Source organism: Echinops telfairi, unplaced genomic scaffold (genome assembly GCF_000313985.2).
Source record: "Echinops telfairi isolate 266 unplaced genomic scaffold, ASM31398v2 ScPeMD7_7469;HRSCAF=8507_1, whole genome shotgun sequence".
Lineage (NCBI taxonomy): Eukaryota > Metazoa > Chordata > Mammalia > Afrosoricida > Tenrecidae > Echinops > Echinops telfairi.
The window spans coordinates 1,490,035-1,506,853 of record NW_022111373.1 but is presented as its reverse complement, the minus strand read 5'-3'; the positions used below and the strand labels follow the sequence as shown (position 1 = coordinate 1,506,853).

Genomic DNA, 16,819 nt, shown 5'->3' with positions numbered 1-16,819 from the left:
TCATATTAAGGATTTGTCATCTTTTATTGTCCTTCTGGAGTTGGAGAGATCCAACATTTAGTATTAATTATCTCCCTAAATGATATCATTCAGATCTTTCCATTTCCTTTCTGAATGGGCTTCTCAAGTTACTCATTTTGTCTCAAAAATGAACAATTTAAGTTTCAAACAATATAGAACAATAGTCAACATCCAATAAATTATTACAGCCTGTGATATTTAAAAGAAAGATCTCAAATCATCACATTTTTGCTGTAATGTGTCCTGTGACCTTGATGTTGGGCCATGTGACTTTGGGCAATGAAATATTATTACTATGATGTAAGCGTAAGCTTGAAATGAGTTTGCCTGTTAGAACTTGCTCTCTTGCCCCTCTGCCATCACCATGAGAAAGACAGGCTGGGCCACCTCACTGAACCCAGGTGCGGTGGGGTCGGGAGTGGTGGGAAACAAGCAGAGCCAGTGCAAAGACACATGACTGGACCCAGTCAAAGGACAGATACATTATTAGCAAGCCTAGGTGAGATCAGTCAAGCCCAGGTGAATCTGCTCACCTCTACATAAGAATTCGTTTCTTAGGTTTCTGCATAAGAAATAAATATCTTTGTTAGCCACTGCATTAGGGTTTGTTACTTAGTTAAAAAGCTCATTGATACAAGGTCTTACTTGGGTCTCAACTCTTTATCTTTGAATTAGGAACCTTTCTAACAGAAAACCCTAAATTAAACTTTTTTAACCCATAATTGTCACAGAAATCAATAGCAGAGACAGCCATTCCTTTTGCAGTAAGTTGAGGACTGTAGCGCCATTTCATTGACATGACTTCACCTTCCATCCTCCTTTGTCTCAGTCTTGTCTTACGCTTCCTCAAAATGGTTGTGAATAAGCAACAACTCTATTTGATGCCTGTAAGGACAATGCATCAACCAAAGAGAGTTTCTTCCCTTAGTGTGTGTGTGATTTTTAGCTTATATCACATGCCATATTAAGCCTGGGATCTTGAACCCAATGGATCCCTGGTGATGCAGTGGTAAAAGCACGAGTTTGGCTGCTAATCAAAAGGTCAGTGGTATGAATCCACCTTCTCCCCACTCAATAGGAGAAGAAATGTGCAATCTTGTTCCATAAAAATTTACAACCATAGAACTCTTTTGGCAGTAGTTGTACTTTTGTCCTATGGAGTTGCTCAGAGTAGGAAGCAACTTTGACAACGGTGAGTTTCAAGTCTTGAGCCTAACAGGGCAAAGAATGCAGGATCACCAGGATTGGGTCCACCTGGGGATTGAATCAGCTGCTTCTAAATGATCTGGAGGGAAAGGATGGATACCTATAGACAATTAGGGTTTGTTAGGAAAGAGCAATGGGATAATGTATGTTAGAGACTGTTAGAGTCAAACTATAGTTTCTCCCACTTTCTTAGAGATCCACTTCCCTCTCACAAGTCTTATTTTTCACTCTGCATGGGATACAGAATTGGGGGCTTAGGTTCACTTGGGGGTTTTACCTTGTGCAACCGTAACAGTGAAACACTACCCTGGGCTTTTAATGTTTGTGGAAATGAATAACAGCAATGAACTACTTTAAGCAGCAAATGGAATTATACCTTTTATCGTTCTTTCTTTTCTCACCGGGAAATAAGAGCCTTTTACTAGTATCATCACCAACATCAGGCCAGTTGTGGCAAGGATGAAGCAAAGAACACATAGCCATTTTCATGTCCTAAATAAGAATGGAAAAATTGGGGTAACTGGTTCAAAGGGAGATGAAGAACTCCTTGTATTATCAGCTTAGGTCCACATTTCCCATCTCACGATTTTATACTTATTTAAGTTGCTTTCGTAAATGTTATTTTTTAGAAATTTGAGCAGATTCTGAACCTGTTACCTGGCTGAGAGTGGTTGTTTCAAAGCTGTACATAAGGCTTTCAGTTGCTCTTCCTTCAGTGTGGGGAGCTGAATCCTTCTTCATTGTCTGTTCTTAGTTGTGGGGAGAAGTCAGACACTTGCTGCCAGACTGCTGTCTCATCCCACAGCAGGGCTGGGCCTGCTCCCTGCTGCTGGGGACAATGGCCTACTTCTCTCTGAAGCTTTGGGACCATTAGCTTGGTTCCTCTAGGTGGGGTTTGCACCCTACTGATAATGTTCCTATGGAGACCCAGAGACCACCCCCTAGACCACCCTCTCATTGCTGTGTAACCTATAGTGCAGCCCTTTCCTGTGACGTATGTCTTTACCTGTAATTAGTGGGCTGGATTGCCCCCAAAAAGGTATATAGGTGTGAGTCAGCAGAACTTCTCTCTGACTCTCTGACTCTGACCCTGAGCTCCTTGCTGCTCACTCCCTGGTCACTCCCCTCTCCCTTGTTCCCTTCCCCTCCTTCCCTTCCCCCTCTCCACGTGGACCACCAAGCAGGGCTGAGGTGAGCAATGTTGCTATGTATCATGCCTGACTGTATTATTGTATTATCTCTCATGCTCTTGATGACTTTAATATAATGCTTATATATCTCAACCGTACAATTGTGCATTACTGAACCCAGAAGTAGTATTACTGAACCAGTGAGTTCTAGCAGCGGGTGGGGGCTGGTTCCCCCACCCTCCTTCAGCGTCATCTTATTTTTTTAATTTAATACTACACTTAGTCTGGAAGCTCCACTGAAACCCATTCACATTGCCTGATCCTGCTGGCATTTGAAATACCAGTGACACAGCTTCCAGCATCACAGCAACACACAAACCACCACAGTATGACAAACTGACAGACAAGTTCTGTTGTGCATGGGGTAGATATGGGTTGAAACCAATTCTATGGCCCCTGATAACAGCAACAGTGATTGTAAAATCCTAGCCCCAACTTAAGAACAGTCAGTTCTTTCTTACATCATGGCTATGCTCAATACTCACCTTCATGAAGTGATCACAGGATAAAGGTGCTACAGCAAAGTGGTGAAGGAAGCAGATGGTGCCCGGCTATCAATCAGAATAGTGTCTGGGGTCTTAAAGGTTTGTATTCAAACAAGCAGCCATCTAAGGGAGGCATCAACTAATTCCACATGGAAGAAGAACACCAGTTTGTGTGATTCAAAGGTGACAAGGACAAAACTCGAATACAGTGAGGAGAAAAGCATCAGAGCAACAATTATGAACACCCACTTTGTGGAGGCTCTGAAAGATGGTGGGGGCCCAAACCCATCCGCAGAGTGTCTGGTCAGACTGAACCACTGGCAGATCCACTCTAGCCCCTGGCAAGAGTCACGATCAGCCCTACTACCAGGCAGAGATCATTGTAATCCTGATTATGCTGGATCAAACTTGACCCTTGGTCACTTGACCACCCTACAGACGCCACTTGACTTTGTTCTGGGTGCAAGTATTTCTTACTGGTTTCATGTCAGAAATGTCTTCCCCGGCTGTTTGATTATTGGTGGTGGTCTTTTCCTTCTTTCACATTATTAGTATGTTTATCAGTATACAATTATGTTTTTACCCTTACCACCTTTGCGTGGTTTTGTTTTTTATTTTCTGTTGGGTCTCCCAGCTGTGAAGCACAGGAGGAATGGATGCTTAATGATAATAATGTATACAAGGGGATATACGGAACACAGGTGAGGGAAGAGATAGGGAGGGAAAGGGGATTTATGGAGTAACTAATGAAGACAGGAGGGGAGAGGGAGCACTAGAAAGGATTGTGAGTACATAAATCATCTTAAAGGCGATTTAACCGGGGCAGGGTGCTTGGAAATTGATGTGGGGCTGATTATACAATTCTCTGTGATATGATTGAACTATTGAACAATATGTAAGTTATTTGCCAATAAAATTGGGGGGAGGGATGGTTGTAAACAAGCATATTGCTTACACAAAGACTACATATTTTCCTTTTTGTGTACATATCTGGAAAATCAAACTGAATGCTATTGTTTTCTTTTTTCTTCTCTTGATTTATTAGTTCACACTTTAGATCTTTTCTCTCTTTTTTTTTACACTTCAGATCTTAATATTGAGTTTCTTTCACTTTACTCACATGTCTGACATTGAGCATCTACTATTCAGCAGTTGTATACAAACCCAGTTTGTTTTTTACACTGGATTTGGGGTATTTGCTGATGTTTTTCAGTGCCTTATTCCAGTACCAAAACGTGTGCTAATATCTTTAAGTGAGAATAAGTACATTGTGGTCCAGGTATTGGTTCCCTAAACTTACCAAACTGACTTACCTGGGGCTGTAGAGAACTCCAGAAATATAGCTCAAACCAGTAAACTAAACCTTGAAATAATTTTCTTTTTAGTATTGAGGTTAATTTTTATATTTCTATTTGCACATAGAGCTTTATAGCCAACTTCCAGTGGCTAACATAAACAAAGGTTGAAGTGAGGGATTGGCACTCAGAAACAATATGTATCTATGATAAAATACAGGGAAGAGTATATCCTTCTTTGAAAGCAAGCATTATGTATTTGGTAGCAGGGCAGAGTCCTAATTAATAGCAGCAATTAGCAGTGTAGAATTTTCTTGAGCATCGCCTTATTTTCCTGTGGAGATTAATTGGTGTTCCTGGTTGAATGAGTAATCTGGACACATAGTAGAATGAGGGTCTGCCTAAAAATCACATCTCATTTCCTGATTCACATTGGTCTCTGGGCACTTGTAATATTTAAAGATACCACACAAAAGTGGATCCATTATGAAATAAGTGAATCTACTAGAAAATTTTCTAATGAGTCTATGACACTGAAGAAACATATTTTGTACAAAATAACTTTATTAAATGCTATTGCTGATTAGAGATTTCACTCTTTCTGAGTTAAGTACTGAAATATAAATGCTTGAGATACAGAGTTACTTGTACAAAGCTAATTTTACAGATTGGTGGCAGAATTCCCTGCAACTGGAGGAACACTTACTTCCTGGCAATTCTACTCTGTGAAGCTCCTCAGATATGTTAGCTACTATGATTATTTTATTGCTTCCTGTGAAATCACATTTTGCATGTTTCTTATTGTCTTCACAACACAAGAAATAAAAAAAATAAGAGAATTTAAATCTGCCTACTTCAAAAGTATTTGGAACTGGATAGAATTGCTACTTTTGGTTGTGAGTATATATTCATATAGATGAGGGGAGGGGTTCATAGGTTGCAAGATATTTTGAAGTAGGAATAGTCTCTAATTTTACCCTTCTTATTTTCTCATCTAGTTATGCTTTGTGGCCATTTCCTTCAACATATACTGTAATATACAAATTTCTCTCTCACTTGGACAGCTTTTGGAAAACACTAAAATATATGCAGACTTCTATTATCTTGCCTACTGGCACATTTACTATAATAATATCATTGCTGTTACTATCTTCTTTGCCTGGATAAAGGTATTTATATTTTATTATATAGGACTGCAGTGTAATGACAAAATGGAAAACTAAACTACAATATCAGGAGGGGAAAACCAGAATTTTCTCAACTGTAAAGTAATTTTTAAGTAGTTTGGTCTTGTAATGATTCATGGCGAACTCTCAAATGTCTCCTAGCTATCATTAAGCATCTCCTTTTATTTGAAGCTCTTTTCTTTTGAAATTAACTTACACTAAATAATCTTTGATATTCTCTCCTCTCTTCCATTTCACTTAACTTTGTTCTTTTTCAGATATTCAAGTTCATAAGCTTTAACAAGACCATGTCTCAGCTATCATCAACTCTGTCCCGCTGTATCAAAGACATAGTAGGATTTGCCATCATGTTTTTTATAATATTCTTTGCTTATGCCCAGTTAGGATATCTTGTTTTTGGATCACAGGTTGAGGACTTTTCCACTTTTCAAAATGCCATGTAAGCTCTTAGCATAAATGTAACTATAATTTTTAGTTCATTAAAAAAATTATGGTAAGGCTTGAAGTAATAAGCTCTAATAAATCTACACTTGGTTTATTGTTATTATAGATGGCCAAGGGTTTGTAACTGAAAGATCTAAAAGGACAGTAATACCTATTTTTTAGGTATTATGAGATCAAGTCAATGAAAGTAATATTCCATTGGCAGTGGTAATTTTATCTAAGATAATGGAAATTGGCCATCATGTCTTGAATATTTGCTCTGTAGGAAAAGAAGTAATATTTTCCTTAGGGAGCTCCATGTTTGGAATTCTTTTATTAATATTGATCTGGTTGTCCTTAGTTGATGTGCAAAAGATGAATGAAGGCAAGTCAAAAATTATTGCTCCTGGGGGTTCCAATTCATGGATGCATGAGTATTCCAAACAAAATGTGTTTAACAAGTCTCTGCGATCAGTGGAAGCCCACAGACAGCTTCACTCAGTAGTGCATTTGTCTCAGTCGAGCTAGAGGGCCTTCAAAACAAGAAGGAGGCGTGCTGTGCCATGGGGAAGACTTATTAGAATTCAGTGCTAATACCAAATTTAAAAAACTCAAGTGGACATCTTCCAACTAATGGAAGCTTTGTCACAAGTTTATGGGATGGCTACCCAACATCAAACACGAGTTTTAAAGGAATCCTATGTTGGAAGGGAGGTCAGGAAGAGCTCAAAGATGAAGTCAAGGCAGAAGGTCTCTCAGAAGGTTATGGCCGCTGTTTGGGGGAAGTTCAAAAGTAATAATCTTAAAAAAAAAAAAAAAGAAGAAGTAAGTATTGATAGAGTTTCTCAGAGGACAGCAGATACGCACTGCGACTTTTGAGGAGGTAGTCTTAAGAAAATTGATCTGCATGGGTGAAAAAAGCGCCAGAATAGTTGTGCAAAGGACTTTTTTCCCATCACAATGCATTCGCTCTTTCCTTGAGATCAGCAAGAGCTACCCTAAGGAAATGTTATTGGGAAACTTACTCCATCTGTCTTATAGCCGTGATCATGCCCCTTCAGATTTCATTTTGTTCCTCAAACGCAACATTTAAAAGGAACACGATTTGAGTCCCAAACTGCTGTTTTGACATGGTTGCTATGAGTCAGCAGTGAGTCGATCGATGGCAGTGAGATGAAAAACCAGAAAGTGCCGAAGTTTCCCAGAGAGGGTGAGAGATGGAAACACCACCTTCAGAACTGTACAGACCTAGATGGAGGACAGGTCAAGAAACCATAGCTTCTCATTTGCATTGTATTGTTTAATAAAGGTTTTTATGATTTCATAGCAATACTTTCTTACTAACCCTCATATTTAAAAAATAATTGTATATCATGAAATAATCGGTAGCAGGAAATAAACTTACATAACAGATTAACTTAGAATCCTAAGAAAGTATTCTGAATTTTCTTAAAAAGTGAAACATTTACCTTTGTAAACTTTCACCCCAAACCACAGTAATATGATCCCCCGCAAGCGAAATATTTTCATAAATGCACTCACTGTCTTTGTGGGTAGATAAAATCAATCTTAACTGTATAAGCAAAATAATGATATTTGTAAAACATCAGTTTTCAAAATACATTCTGTCTAAGGGCCCTGGGTGGTACAAGTAGTTTGCACTCCATTGGTAGCCTGAAGGTTGGCAATCCAAACTCAACTGTCAGCCCCCAGGGAAGAAACAGGCCTGGTGACCTGCTCCCCTAAGAGCTGTAACTGACTTGACTGAGACATGCCAGGTGAGCGTCTCACCAACGCAGCAGCAGCAGCAAAATCATGGAGACAAAGATCAAGCAAAAAAACACATTAAAATGGGACTTATTTTTCTCCTATGCCAGGGAGGAAAAATTATTTGAATTGTGGTAAAATACCTTGTCTTTCAATTTAGCCTTATTATTCCCTTTGTCAAAGAACATTAAAAACCAAGCATAAAAAGTGCTGGACACAGATGACATATGTACAGATTATGATGAGTTGTATGAGCCCCTAATAAAATGATTATTTTTTAAAAAAGCAAGCATAAAAAGCAGGATAAGTAATTTAAAGTATCCTTTAGTAACATATTAGGTAAGTAGGTTCTAGAGATGAAACACCAGATAGCTCTGAGTCCTCGGACCAAATCGTCAGTCTGTCTCCTTGGCTTGTCCTTCATTGTAGATAGCCCTGGGCTCTCTTCATGATTGGCAAAAGCAGCTCCTGGGGGTGGGGGGACAATGAATGATCCAGGGAGACTGCAAAAGCAGATGCCTCCACTTCATCCTGGCTTATGAGCTATAGAACAAACGTTTCTAATTGCCAGGAGAGCACTGAGTAATTTTTATTCTAAAAAGGGTATGGTGCGCCAAATATGTTTGGGAACCTATGAAGGCGGTCACTGAAAAAGAAAAAGACCCCCAGTGATATGTATTATCCCAGTGGCTGCACCAACGGGTTCAAACATCACGATGAGTGTGGTGTGAGACTGCAGTGTTTTGTTCTCATGCATAGGGTCACTGTGCTGTCAAGACCAACTGGATAGCGCCTTCCAACAATGGTGACAATTGTTGGCATCTTCATTTTAGCAGAAAAGGTGGTTAAAACAAAAATTATAAACATCAGTTACATTAGAAGATGCAAGACTCCTGGGTTTAGTACAAGTTGAAAATAAGTTTGACAAAGTATTCTGTCTTATAAGGGTAAAAGAATGAAACAGGGAGGCCACTGCCAGCACCCACTGGTAAACAAATATTACAAGTTTCAAATTTTGTAAGTGAACATAGATTTCACATTGGTTAAGTAAATCCAAGCCCATATCCCTTGGACTATTTGTTTAGCTACAAAGTACTTCAAGACTTATCTTTAGGAGGAGGTTCTAAATCCATTTTCAGAACCCTCTTAACGATCATAGGAGCCCTTGGTGGTAGGTTTGTACCGTGGTGAAAACGCCGGCCGCCCCACAGAAAAAGATGCACGCTCCCACTCCTGTGAAGTTCGTCTCGGACACCCACACGGCAGTTTGACTTTGCGTCAGAGATTTTGCTTCTTGTTTCATACTCACATAATTAAAGTCACTTTCTTTAGAGACTCATCATCACTTGGAAAAGGATATCAACAATGGTTGTACAGCATGAAGAGTACAGCCAATGGCACTGAATTATACATGTAGAAGTTGTGGAATCGGAGAATGTTTTATTGTGTGTATTTTTGCATAATTTAAAAAAATTAATAATTACCTGAATAGCAATGAGTACAAGGATGAAGAAAATATTCTAGAATTGATTGTGATTACTATACAACTCTTCTTGATATGATTGAATTATTGAATTGTATGACATGTAGATGAAGTTATTTTTTAAATAAAAACAAGACTATCAGTTACCAGGTATGCATATGAAGAGATACAATTATTTTCTAATACTTTTCTTTCTCCCTATCAAAGATTTGCACAATTTCGAATTGTTCTTGGAGATTTTAATTTTGCTGGTATTCAGCAGGCCAATCGGATCTTGGGACCTATTTACTTCATCACTTTCATCTTTTTTGTGTTCTTTGTCCTGTTGGTAAGAATGATCATATACATATCCTTTGATCTTTTTGCTTTTGATTATTATACTAAAAATGAAATTTCTCCTTGAGAATAAATATCACAGTTTGGCATTAAGAACACTTTAAATTTATTAAGAGTGATTTAGTTCCTAACAATCCACGTTCTCTCATCCAGTGTCTAATGTTTTCAAGGTGCCCAATGTACAATGTGACCACAGTAGTTTACCTCTGGGTGTTTACTGTACACCAGGAATGTGCTCAATCACTTATACAGATGATTTGAGGGCCCCGGTCTCTCAAGCGTATAGGTATGAATTATGTCATTAATAGCCTGCTCATATTGCAGTTGTTTTTACTTCTTACAGGCTGAAGGCTTACTCTTTATGATTTGTAGAAGCCCTCAGCATGGGTGTGTCACATATGCTTAGGAAAAGTCCAATTAGTGCCTTGTTAAGGCACTCCTACTCCATGAAAACTTTTTTTATTTTTTTGGTCATGCCCAGAGCCCTCACAGTGTAAGTTCCCAACTTTAATTGGCCTCCTGCCTCCTTTTCAGACAACAAAACAAACCAAAAAACTACTCAGTGTCCTCCTGGCAAATAAAATATTTTGTACTATAGCCCATAATCCAGGATAAAGTGTAGGTATCTGATTTTGAACACACGCACACACACCCTGCCCCCAACCCCCAACCCCACCCCACCCCCGCCCCAGCTAGGTCATTCCACCCCCCATCAGGGAAAACCAAAGTAATACAGTAGGGCCGCAGGGAAAGGTTAAAAAAAAAAAAAAGTGGAACAGTGGGCTGGGTGTAAGACTACTCTCTCCACTATCTGATTTTGTTTGTGATAGCTAGGCATTAGTAGTCAGAGGAGCCTTAGAATGACTGCAAATTATACAGCTTTCTAGAATTAAATATGAACATGATTACAGTATCCTGTTTTCTTCTAATGCATAATATATATATTTATATATAAATATAAAGTATATATATAGATATATAAACAATGGAAAATAATATTAAAAGATCATGGAATTTTCCACTGAGCTTTTTGAAGCGTCCTCATATTACTAACCAGCTCATGTCTTCACTGGACCGCAAACCATACGGTCAGGAGTTCAAACATACCAGCCGCTTCACCGGAGAAAGATGAGGCTGTCTGCTCTGTAAAGATTTACATTCTTGGTTGCTCTGAGTCGGCATTGACTCCATGGCAGTGGATATGGGTTTCATTTGGGTATACTGTCTTACATTCTGCTTTTATTTCTTTACCATATTTGACATATCAATTCACACACTACACATTTCCCACACTATCATATTATAATCTGGTCATTTCCTTGTAATTAAACATATGGGTTACTTATTTAATGTAATGTATTTTTACAAAGCCATGCTTTGTACATGTCAAAGAAACAAACTAAATTTTTATTGGAGTAATTATTTGAATATTTTTCCCCAGAACATGTTCTTGGCAATAATTAATGATACATATTCAGAAGTGAAGGCTGATTATTCAATAGGCAGAAGGCCAGATTTTGAGCTTGGTAAAATGATTAAAAAGGTAAGTCAAACTCATTTCTCCACTGAAATTTTAAGATAAATCTTGTACCATCTCCAGCATTGTGGTTTAAATATCACTGAGTTTGAATCTACTCAATGGCAGCGAGTTTGATTCTGTTTTTTAAAGAGAGTTTAAATTACCCCAAATGATCGCTTTTCCCACAACATGACTCATGATTGCATCATTTCACTACCAGGGAAATGAAGTAGGCTCTCTGGTTTTAAAATGTAGCCCAAAACTATCTCAAACAGTATTTCTTTATTTTGTACAAAGCATTGTTAGGTGTTCTCTTTCCTCCAAAAGCTTGTAGAGGCTGATAAATTTCTTTAACCATCTAAACTCAGAGGTCAGTGCATCTCCACCTCCTTACATTCTTGCTAATGGCAACACTATGTCATCCCCGGCTCAAAAACCTTACACTTTTTATTGCCTGTAGCCATAGGCTTGCTATGAAGGCTTGTGTGTAAAGTGTGACTCCGTTGTTTTTGCTCACTCGGAGTCACTTCTGTGGACTCCACAGCAACTTTGAATATTGCTAGATAATTACCCAGTCTTGTGTGCAGCAACATCTTCCTAAGTATTTATCCCCATGCCAGGCCAACTCAGATCACATCACTTCCCTGCTGAACAATTCTGCTTCCCTGACTTGTCAAAACAAGTTCAAATTCCCTAAGTTTCATAGACCCCCACCTATCTTTTTTTTTTAATCAGTTACTATATATACTTGTGTATAAGCCTAGTTTTCCAGCACATTTTTTAAGCTGAAAAAGCCCCCCTCGGCTTACACTCGAGTGAGGGTCCCACTTAACCTGTTCTCCGGTCTCTCCCACTCATCTGTGGGTGCCTACAGCGTCTGTGGGTGGTCCGATGACTGTTGCTATCACCACTCTTCTTTTCTCCTGCACACCAGTAGCCTTTGTGTTGTCCGTGCAGTACTGGGCAAGAACCTGCCCCTTTCTGTGCACTGGTCCCTGGGGCGCACCGCATCCTTGTCAGATGATTGTCGGATGCAGCTGCTCTTCTTCTCCCGCTCTTCCCCAGGACTGTGACCAATGACGTAACCCTTACAGTCTTACCCATGCTTGGGCACGTCCCCTTGCTCCACCCAAGCATTGCTGAATACAAGTACCAGTATATCTCTGGTCATGGATATACAGTATGTTTTATTTACAGTACTTAGTCTGGTATATTTTTTATTTTCTTATTAACCCCTATCTGGACTGTGTTGACTATGCCTGCATAGAGCAGCCTGTGTTAGGGCTCATAATATACATGCTGCATTGTGTACGGATGCACTGTGTTACTGCATGTGTTGTGTTAGCACTTCCCATACATATGTGGTAACGCTGTGTGTGCAGCAACGCAGAGCATGCAGTAACACAGTGCGTTATTCCAGGTGGGCTTACATCTGTATTGCAGCACTTAGATGTGTTTAAATAAACCTTTCAAAGACTGTGTGAAAGATGTGGCATGAATGGATGTCATCTGGTTAAGCCCGACTGACAAAAGTTGGAAATCCGATGAAGCCCGACATAGAATTGATAGCAGTGGGTTCGTGATGCATGGGAAGTTTCCAGAGGACATGGTGCAATGTGCCTTCAAGAAATGTGGCCTTAGTAATGCTATGGACGGCAGTGAAGACAGCGCTTTGTATGAGAACGACAGCAGTGACGGTGATGACTGAACTCAGTGCTGATGACCTGTCTATGCTGATGACCTCACACCAGCTGAAGCTGAAGCTCTGTTTGGACTTACAGATGAGGAGGAGGAATCCAGTTTTGAAGGATTTTAACTCTTGTGTTTTAGCTTGGTTGCTGATTGAGCTAAGGTTTTTGTACTTTTAAAGTTATTGCTGATACCATATTGTTTTTGTTGACCCTCTTTTCCACTTACAGAGCTAGCTTACTGTTTTTCTTTGAAATAAATATTCAAAAACATTTAACCTACTGATGCCTCAATTAATGTAATTTTTATTTTGAAATTTACCAGTAGCTGCTGCATTTCCCATCATAGGCTTGTACTCGAGTCAGTAAGTTTTCCCAGTTTCGTGGTAAAATTAGGTCCCTCGGCTTATATTCAGGTTAGCTTAGACTCGAGTATATACGGTAACTATAGTCTTTCTCTGCCTCCATTTACAAACTGCTTGTGCCGTTCTCTCTTCCCTGAAATGTTCCCACAGCTTTCTCCTCCCTTGCTGATTCCTTGAGTGGAATCTTCCGTGTCCTCTTGACACCTATGTCACTTTGAGTTGTAGCAGTGGTACATATACCTCGCCTCTTCCATCTTCTCCTTTCCATCTTGCCCATGTCTGTATATGCCAGAGCACTGTACACAGAAAGAGTCCTAGTAGCTGAGCCTTCATTCTTGTTGTTAGGTGCCACCGAGTCAGATCTGACTCATAGGGAACCATGTGCAACAGAATGAACCACCACGCAGCCCTGCGCCATCCTTATAACTATTGTTAGGTTTGAGCCAGTAGTTATAGCCACCGTGTCCATCTAGCTCAAGTATGATGTTCTTTTGCCTTCAGTGCAGTTGCACTTCCTTCAATACCATTGGCTCTTGATCATATGCTCTCGACATTGTTGCACACCAACTAGTTTTTTTTAATGCTTCCTGAATAACTCAATTATTTGCCCATAGAGTCTTTTATTATTGCAACCCAAGGCTTGGAATTTTTTATTCAGTTCTCTCAGCTTTAGATACATTGTGCATATTTATCCTTTTGGTTTCTTAACTCCATTTCTTTGCACATTTCCTTGTTATATTTTGTCTTCTGAAGCTGCCTTTTGAAATTTTATGCTCAACTTTTCATCATTTCTTCCATTTGTTTGCTTTAGCTATTCCATGATCAAGAGCAAGTCTCACAGTCTCTTCTGACATCCACTCTGACCTTTTCTTTCTTCCTTGCCTTTTAAATTTTTTTCCCTTTTTCTTTCTTCATATATGATGTTCTGGATGAGTCTTTAGATGGCCTTTAAGAATGTTGTCCAAGAACTAATCTAATAGGAAACCCTAATGAGTTTGTGTGGTTTGGTTCTTTAAAATTACGTATCTCATGATTATGTTGGTCATGTGCTTTAAAAAGGGTTAAGATACAAGAAAAAAGTATTAATTAATATTTTAATTATTAATTAAAATTAGAAAATACAAGGGTTACCATCCTTTTAAATATTCCCCAGTAAATACCTTTAAAATATTTTTTTTTTTTCTAAAGCCCACTTGTGATTCCAAGAGAACCCCATTCCCTTGTCCGATCAGCTGGCATACACCACAGGCGGTCATGAGGGGAAGGCAAAGCATGGCCTTGGGCCTCCGTGCTTCACTCGGTAGCAGTCCTGCAGACTTTTAAATTCCGTAGGGTAGCAGGCCCTGCTTGTCCTTCATCTTGATCAAAACTAACAGTCCTAGCTATACGCCTGAGAAATTTTCAAACTGTTTTTATTACAGAGCTACATAAATGTTCTTGAGAAACTCAAGCTAAAGAAAGAAGAAAAGGATGAAGAAAAAATGTAAGATGACTTAATTTTCTTAAAATTTCAACCCACCACATTAAAGTTCTGTATTATACAACACTATGGAGTTAGGTGTTGAGTACAAAACCACCACTATCCAATGTCACCATTTGGTAATTCCAAATGTGCTGTCCAGTGCTAAATATAGAGCAAGTATTTGTTTCCTAAGGGTGTCATGAAACACTAAGCTACCGTATATACTCGAGTACAAACTGACCCGAATATCAGCCGAGGCACCTAATTTTACCACAAAAACTGCACTAAAAATTTGCTGAACATCTTAACTTGTACATGCGTATATACAGTAATTAAAATTGTTCATATATAATACGTGTGATGCTCCTCAGAAAAAGGTTTAAGAGAAACCTGGAAGAAGAGCATCACAAAGTAAAGTACTGCTGAAAATGGCAGAAAGCATATTAGTGCATTTATTCAGCTATCAAAATCAAAACATTTTTACACATTATAGTTATGGATAGGCATACTTACTGAATCATTTCCATGTCAGAATTCTCCCCATACTCAGACCTCTGGCAGTAGGATATAATAAAAACACTTCATAGTGATAATCTGTGGAACCTATTTCTAGTGATCAGCATTTTCAAATAATTAGCATTTATTAGCAGAAATAACAGAAATGCAACTCAGACCCCTACTGTAGATCTGATTGTATTTTGTGTTGGCTTTCTCTTTGTATTGTTATATGCCTCTGGGTTTTTATTTTATATTCTCAATAGGGAAAGAAGTGATGACTGGGCTGACGAAGCCAGAAGAAAAGGCTTTGATGAAGATGTAAGATTTTAATTTTTTCATAAGCATAAGGGCTGGGTTTATATTATAAATATGTATATAGAAAAAGTTCGATTAATCAGTGAAAAAGGTTTGCTAGATAGTGGCCTCCTCACCCAAATATATCACCCAACATCTAGATCCTTTCTCTTTAAGGACAAACCCCTTGAATTGCAGATACTCTTGCTCTCTTATTGATACTCTCAGCTAAATAACCTGATCCTATAGGTGTGCATGCCCTGTGGGCTGATCTCACTAAGTATACTCTATTGGGATTCTCATGTAGTTTTTTTCTTATAAGCTACTAATGTAATGAATTGTTATTAATAATTTAATACTGTAACACAACATTCAACTAATGAATTTAAAAATGTATTTATGATATATACTTACAAAGCAAACACTCCCATCTCACTACCATCCAAATTCAAAACTAAAACATTGCTCTACTCCTGGCCAGAAAGAGGCCACATGGGGTTGGGAGATTGGAATATGGTCAAATTCAAAAAACAAATGAACAAGAAACTGCCATGATTCCAACTCAAAGCAACCCTATAGTACAGATGAGAACTGCTCTGTAGGATTTCCAAGACTAAATCTTTATCGGAGCAGAGAGCCTCATCTTTCTCCCACATTCGAACTGCTGAGCTCATGATTAACAGTCCAACACTTAACCCACTGCACCACCAAGACCCTTTGATGAGATCAAAGAGTTATCAAAATGGAAAGGGTGAAGGTTAAAAAGAAACCTTTGTGCCTTTCAGACTGGAGCTGAACTCATCCCGTGGCTTATCAAAGTGAACACTAGTACCAGAGAGACACTCTGAAAAATCAACCATGAGATCCAAAGGGCTCTGTTTGCCCAGGGATAAAGCTCAGGAGGCAAGAGGGGGCAGAAAATTAGAAAGGATGGAGAAAGTAACCACAGGGAGGACATCGTAAGAATGTTGTTACATTGTGGGGACCATAATCAATGTCTTGAATCAAAATGTGTATGAATTATTGAATCGGAAACCAATTTGCTCTGTAAAGTTTCACCCCAAACCACCATAAAAAAACTAAAATACAAATGCAGGGAGCCTTGATGTGTTAGACTAGAATTAAAAACCAGTCATGGTTTTTAAGATAGGTACGTAGGTAGATGGAATTGTAACATAGGTGTAGTGTGTGTCTCTAGTTTGTAAGTCCTGTCAGGTGGCTCAATTCGAACTCACCGGACCAGTGTGGCATTCTGCTTCCATCAAGATTTAGTTGGGGGAATCCTATAAAGCAGTCCCATTCTGTCGTCCAACAGGCACCCCATGAGTTGGCATTGATTCACTGCAGATTAGGTTTGGCTTGGTTGGTTAAGTCCCAGTGAGGACAACCAGTGTCCAGATTTTGTTTTCCAAATGTTCTTCTCTCAAAGGAATCAGGACTCCTTAAAATATATGGCTAACTCCAGGTTTGGAAGCACAAGAAGAGTTTGGAATCTCTTGTTGAGCCTTAAGTAAAAATTTTCTAAGAATGATGGAAATGTGTGTACATGTACGCACCAACTTGAAGGAGCACCCACTGACCACACCTGGAAATACTTAGG

The 16,819-nt window shown here is 39.0% G+C and overlaps 1 protein-coding gene across 3 annotated transcripts in view; it reads left to right on the top strand.

Annotated features, from left to right (window-relative positions):
- PKD2L2 (polycystin 2 like 2, transient receptor potential cation channel) overlaps positions 1–16,819 on the top strand; it is a 40,461-nt gene that overhangs the window by 12,569 nt on the left and 11,073 nt on the right. Inside the window, exons 6-12 of one of the 3 annotated variants that reach the window (XM_045284990.1) lie at positions 4,865–5,093; positions 5,262–5,366; positions 5,642–5,823; positions 9,265–9,385; positions 10,835–10,936; positions 14,387–14,448; positions 15,189–15,243. In XM_045284990.1, the coding sequence (XP_045140925.1) occupies positions 4,865–5,093; positions 5,262–5,366; positions 5,642–5,823; positions 9,265–9,385; positions 10,835–10,936; positions 14,387–14,448; positions 15,189–15,243 (856 nt within the window). Of the gene's footprint in view, positions 1–4,864; positions 5,094–5,195; positions 5,367–5,641; positions 5,824–9,264; positions 9,386–10,834; positions 10,937–14,386; positions 14,449–15,188; positions 15,244–16,819 lie in introns of all 3 variants that reach the window. The other 2 variants (XM_004697011.2, XM_045284991.1) reach the window with 2 other exon arrangements.